Genomic DNA, 6,202 nt, shown 5'->3' on the forward strand with positions numbered 1-6,202 from the left:
GTTCGGATGTTCCATCTGTAATATCTGAATTACAGAACCGAACAACCCAAAAAGCAAAACCAGGTGTTTCTGCCATCTCATCAAACAAGCAACCGAATGGAACGTACGTACCCCAGTACCCATGGCTAGGCACCTTGTCGTCCCAAACCGCATGGAGAAATCGTTTCCGTGACGGCTTGTTTCAAACCCCGTCATAACCCCGGTCACAACAAGAGATGGCGGGGCCAGAATCGTCTTGACCCATTTCTAGAAAGACCTTATCGGTCCACAGACTGGAAATATTGGCCATTGATGTCCTTGCTTCAATGTGCTTTGCAAGGCGATGGTCATGGAGGGCAGAACGGGTCTTCGGCATTAACACTGAGATATTGTCTCATTTCGTTACTGACCAAGAGGTCCGGAGATATGATTCTCGACGTAACTCTATCATTTCACCACACTCCGACATTCTTTTCAACTATACCCATTAATCCACTCTTTTCATTTTATTTTTCGTTTCTCACTGCTCTTACATAGAGGCAATATGGTAATGAGCCGCGGCTGAGTCCGCCTCATTTTACTCCCTTGATGGAGCATGATCTTTTATATCCTGGCCTGCGCCGGCTGGACCACGGAAGATCTTTTTGTATTTTGATGATGGATATACCCCGGACTTTCCTTTACTTTCCTTTTTTTACTTATATGCTTTTATGATTAAGCAAGCGAGCGATATGAGTGGAACAGAACAGTGTCCCTTTCATACAATGAGATGTCATGATACCGAGTCGAGCGACATGAGAGGAATTCTGTCAGAAATTGGGGACAGGAACTTGACAGGTGTTGTCTTTTGGCAGAGTAAGATGAGCTGCCAATCAACTGCCCTACCTAGCTATATAGCAAGCAGTATTGCTAGATATAGATATATAACAATAAAACTGAACAAGATTGATTGATATTACAGTTTTCATATACATATCCTTGTGACTACCTAAAATCGGCACTGTAGCCTCTGGTGTTTAATCAAGCTGCGTGGCTCTTCACTCATATAATAAGATACGGTACTTTGCTCTAAATAAGTCAATTGATAATGTCCAGAAATAGTTGTTTGTTCTCATTCTTTGTGATTTCTCATCTCACAACAGACTTGTCCCACAATGAAAAACCACTTAACGCGTTCCTAGCCACTCGCAGCGGGGCATCGCGTCTCGACAAGCCACACATCTCGCGCGCTCACCTCACTAAACTTGCAACTCACCTCACTTCAATTCACCTACCACCAACGACCAATTAACGCCATCAAATACAACCCAACAACTGAGCAGGAAGCTGTCAACAAACCATCACTTATTGAATCTACAAGAGGAAGCAGTTATCAAACTTTGATACTCAGGTGCCTGCCTACCTATTCTCTCTCACTTTAGACTTGGATCCTTTTGGTTGAAAGGGGTAAGAAAGAGTTGGGTGACCAAGTGGTTGCTGCTTTGGACTCATTTTTGTTCTCTTTCATTAAACCAGAGAACAAGACAGAAAACTGTTCAAACTAATTCTTCGACACGCTCCAAATCGACCAGAAAAATATCCTTCGGGTGCGGCCAAATCGGAGGACTATCTTATCTAGTAGATATACCGACCATCACTAACTAACTATTCACAATGCCGCCGCGCAAATCCAGCTCGCGCAAAAGCGACACTTCTACCGCTCGATTTGTCCCAATGGATGATGTGTCACCGCTGGAACCAGCAGAGGCATCCACACAAGCCGATACCTCTGCACCAGCCCTAGCACCCGTAGGTGCCGAGACTATTACTGCTGAGGGTGATGCTAGGTCCTCGCCTGTACAGACCACAGAAAAGAAGGATAAAGACAAGGAAAAGGAAAAGGAGCATAAGGAGCACATCACTATCGAGGTATGTCAAATGAGCAGAGAAGCACTTCTTAATCAGATGGGAGCACATAGACACAGTAGCTGACCCGATGAACAGGACTTGACCCTTCCAAAGTCTATAATAACCCGATTATCCAAGGGCGTGTTGCCCCCAAACACACAGATCCAGGCCAATGCTATAATGGCCCTTAGCCAAAGCACTACTGTCTTTATCAACTACCTAGCCTCCCAGTATGTCTCTCCCAACAAGATCTCCCCTCTTAAAGACCCCGTCAATGACTGAAGTTCCAGCGCCAATGAGAACACTGTGAACGCTGGCAAGAAGACTATCTCCCCTGCAGATGTTTTCAAGGCCCTGGAAGAAACCGAGTTTGCTTTCCTTCGTGAACCTCTCGAAGCCGAGTTTGCCAGTATGTCCATCTCTCGCTCCTCTTTATAATTCTCCAAAAGGACAATCTATATACTGTTCAAAAGTGATCCAAGACTGCTAACATGGCACCAAGAATTCAACGCCATCCAAACAGAGAAGCGCACATCCTACCGCCAAAAGGTCCGCGCCAAAAAGTCAGACGGCGCAGACACCGACATGCCTGACACGTCTCACATTGAGACTGACGCAGACACGACGATTGCTTCGACAGGCCCACTGGCAAAGCGCCCCCGCGTTGAGCCTGGTAACGCTGACGCTGAAGAGGATGCTGTGACTGAAGATGAAGTTGAGATCCCTGAAGATTCTGACGATGATGAGGTGGAAGACGAGGAAGAGGAAGAGGGCGAAGGAGAAGGAGAGGCTAGTGGCGATGACCCTCAAGATGCCCTCGAGGTCAAGGAAGGAAAGGATGAAAGAGACGAGGCTTTGGATGGAGACGAGAGCGATTGAAATTTTACAGTGCAGAGTCAAACTTTTCCCCTGGACTCTTTGGACGACTAGTTGAGACTAATAGATAACGGTATTGTACCATACATAAGTCGCACATCGTTAGCTGACGTTATTATACACTTCTCACCAGCTGCTCCGGGAACACACGTCCAACCAGCCCTTCAAGTACCGTAACAATAGGCGACCTTGACAGCTCGCTATCCGGACGCCTGTCGCATTTCAAGCTTGCATATCAACTGTCGTGCTACGTACCTAGATAAACCCCCTCTCAAGCATTGCTTACTCGCTGCCCTCTCACAAAACAAGCCGAGCCGCAGTGAACGTACAGACACAAACATCCCGACGGGTGCCACCATGCTGCCGCCTCGACACTGGACGACAACATCCCCAACAGCCCGATTCGCTGGGTCGGGTCAAGACATGCTGTCATGATGTCTGTACAACACTGCGCGGACACGTCGAGTTTGTCCCACGGCGTAGACGTGTGAGCCGATGTAGGAACCAGATAGTGGGCAAACGAATTGTTGACAAGAGTATTGCCAGGAACGGAACTGTTTTTTTCTACTTCGTCCACTTATCTAGTGTCGATTGCTCCTGCGAAAGACATGCAGGACACGCATTTGCTGCAGTACTCGCAGGAAGAGAACTTGGACAGATTAAAGCGAGCTTAAACTTACATGGATTAGAAGGTCAATCATCTGCGCGTGAGAAACGAAGGATGAGCTATTTCCTCAATCAATATTAAACGCTTCCAATGCAAGACTGACAGCCAGGGAGTGTTACAGTGATACGAAAGCGGATCTCGATGGTAATGAAATATCCAAAACGAATTGAAGAGTGACGTGGTATCAAAATGAAAGCCTAGTAGATATATGCCTCGCCAGCACAAACAACAGTCTGCAACGCACAAGCAAGTCGTCATCGCAACTACACTCGCGAAGCCAAAAAAAAAAAAAAAACCAACCAATAGCTTGCCCAAAGAGAAGATATATCAAACCAGATCCAATGCCTCCCAACTAGCCGTCATCGGCTTGCAACAAGAAATAACATGGTATGTGTGGTTCACGCATGTACTCGACCAAATCAACCCAGAGTAAAATCAAACCCACAAGCAAAGACAAGTGATAGAAAGAAAAGAAGAGGGAAAAAAGGCAAGCAGCAATTCCATAACCCTACCCGTGCGACTCCTCTATCCCGGATAGTCCAAATACTATAAGCAATTCTTGAAGCCAAATAGGCCCATTAAGATGCACATAGCCTCCCCACCGACATATATGCTTGAATGTCCAAGGAAGAGTTCAGACCAAAGAAGAGGGCAGTCTTCAAGACCAAAATATATGAAACATAAAGACAATGGGGGGAAAGAAGAAAACAAGAATACCACATGAGAAGCTCGAATCTCGGAAAGAGAGCAAAAGTAAATGTAGAAGGTCGTTCCGTCATTTCATATCACCACCATACGGGTTTCTTATTGAGGCTGCTGCCCAGGAGTCCACCATTGCTGGGCTGGTGAATGCTGACCAGACCATCCCTGAGATACCGAAGGCGCCCCGGGTCCTCCTTGAGGCATGTATTGCCGGGGAGTTTGATCCGTGGGGTACATGCTTTGTCCCGCACCGTACTGCATACCAGCCATGCCGGGGAATTGCATACTCTGCATCTGGCCAGAACTAGACTGACGCAGATGTGAAGAGGGTGACTGCGAGGGGTGAGGAGCTTGGGACTGAGCAGTGTAGCTGCCATAGCTGTGCTGAGGCGCCTGAGGAGTCTGTGGCCACATTTGACCTGATTGGTAGTTGTAGCCGGGCGTTCCTTGTGACATGGAGCCTGTGGAACCTGGGAGAGTTGGCCTGATGTTTGACTGTGTTGGTGAGTGAGCCATACCTCTCATCGGCGCCTGAGTAAGACTGCTCTGCGCGCTGATAGACTGTGAGTAAGGCGCGGTGGTCATCATCATCTGAGGGCTTTGTGTGGATACCAATCCAGGCTGCTGTGACATGGCTGTGGCTGTGGTATGGGGTGAGTGTGACGGTCGGCTGGTTGCAGTATTGGAACTATCGGCCGGAGCCACAGGCTGCTGGGTCAGATTGGAAGGAGGCTGCTCGTGTGGGCGTCGCCAAATACCCTGGAGATAGTCGTTGCGCATATCCCGCTGCTGGTTAACTGACCTGCTAAAATCTGCGGCATGATGGGCTTGGGTATTGAGCTCTCCGAGGGGGGAAGGGCGAGTCTGGTCTTGGTAAGCAGGGCCGGTAATCTCCTGACGAGGTCCGCCTTTGAGGATTCCCGAATAATCGCGCGGCCGGGAGTCGCTGAGGTCTGATCCTAGTGTCAATCCGGGCATTCTTGTCGTAGTTCCGGGTGGTGGTCCGATCATACCTGGTTGAACAAGGTGCGGCTGCGGGGGGCCGGGGAACGGTCCTGGGTTGTTGCTATACACAATCTCTGGATGAGGTCCAGCCAACAAGACATTGTTCTGCTGCGCCTCAGCCGCCTCTCTTGCCTTTGTAGCACCGGGGCGCTTTTCGCCAGCTAGGTCAGCCTCGGTGAAGCCTTGTTTCCGAGCCTTGGTTTCCCAATAGTCATCGCGAACTCTTCGACCGTTGACAATCACGCGGCTTCCAAATTGTCGAAACATTGACCTGGCGGTAACAATGGCAATTTGCCTCGAACGATACGAGAAAGGAAGGATTTCTTGCGCAACCAAATCGTCCTTTTCTGCCTGGCTAGCAATAATCTTGAATAGTGACCTGTTCTTGTTAAACAAAAGATACGAGTCACGGTAGCCTAGAACCCTGGCACACTCGGTGGCAAGCATGAACAGTTTATCTCCCCTGTTGGGAACGAGGAAGGTTCGACACTTGTATTCTCGACCTCCGTTCAGTGTGCCATTCTGCTGGACTTTTTTCTCTCCAAACTCGTCAATCTCGCGAGGCAGATATTCGTCGCCGGATGCATTGAGCTGATCGGTTGTATGGTCTCGCACAGTTGGCAGCGCCTTCAAAGTTGACTTTGTTGGAGTGGTCTTGGGTGGCATTTGTGTCTGTGCTGGCGTGTAGGCAGGGCTGGCTTGTGGCAATGTCGAGCCTTGAGATTGAGGAGTTTGGGGCGGAGGAATAGCCTGAGGGAGGGTCGAGGCTGCAGCCTGCCCCGGAGCCTCGGAAATGCTCCCCGAAGATCGTTTGTTCATTGGTTTGGCTCGTTTCCGGAGTGGTTTCGTATCACCTGTGATTATGGCCATGATTAGCACTTTCCCCTTATACTAACTTTTTTTTTGTAGACGCTGTGACAAAATCGAGGCAAAAAATGCACAATAGTGGTTCCGGCCTAGAAAGAAAAAAAATTTGCAAATGATTGCGCTGTCTGGCACATAGTAGGCGGATGTCGTAGAAAGCATAACGACATCAAACTACTTGTCCGCCGACATACCATCATCACCCGGCTGTAGCACGTCGTA

At 48.6% G+C, this 6,202-nt stretch overlaps 2 protein-coding genes across 2 annotated transcripts; one reads left to right on the forward strand and one right to left on the reverse strand.

The window, feature by feature from the left end:
* Positions 1-1,632: 1,632 nt before the first annotated feature.
* On the forward strand, positions 1,633-2,745 carry FPOAC1_001271 (uncharacterized protein; the record flags this gene model as incomplete). The annotated part of the gene is made up of 4 exons (XM_044845876.1): positions 1,633-1,887; positions 1,963-2,096; positions 2,157-2,275; positions 2,369-2,745. 4 exons carry the CDS (start codon positions 1,633-1,635, stop codon positions 2,743-2,745), a joined length of 885 nt encoding a protein of 294 aa, XP_044711792.1.
* A 1,468-nt stretch (positions 2,746-4,213) lies between these two features.
* On the reverse strand, positions 4,214-5,935 carry FPOAC1_001272 (uncharacterized protein; the record flags this gene model as incomplete). Its single annotated transcript, XM_044845877.1, has 2 exons — positions 4,214-5,064; positions 5,125-5,935. 2 exons carry the CDS (start codon positions 5,933-5,935, stop codon positions 4,214-4,216), a joined length of 1,662 nt encoding a protein of 553 aa, XP_044711793.1.
* Between the last annotated feature and the right edge of the window lie 267 nt (positions 5,936-6,202).

The sequence above is a fragment of the Fusarium poae genome, chromosome 1, assembly GCF_019609905.1.
Source record: "Fusarium poae strain DAOMC 252244 chromosome 1, whole genome shotgun sequence".
Classification (NCBI taxonomy): domain Eukaryota; kingdom Fungi; phylum Ascomycota; class Sordariomycetes; order Hypocreales; family Nectriaceae; genus Fusarium; species Fusarium poae.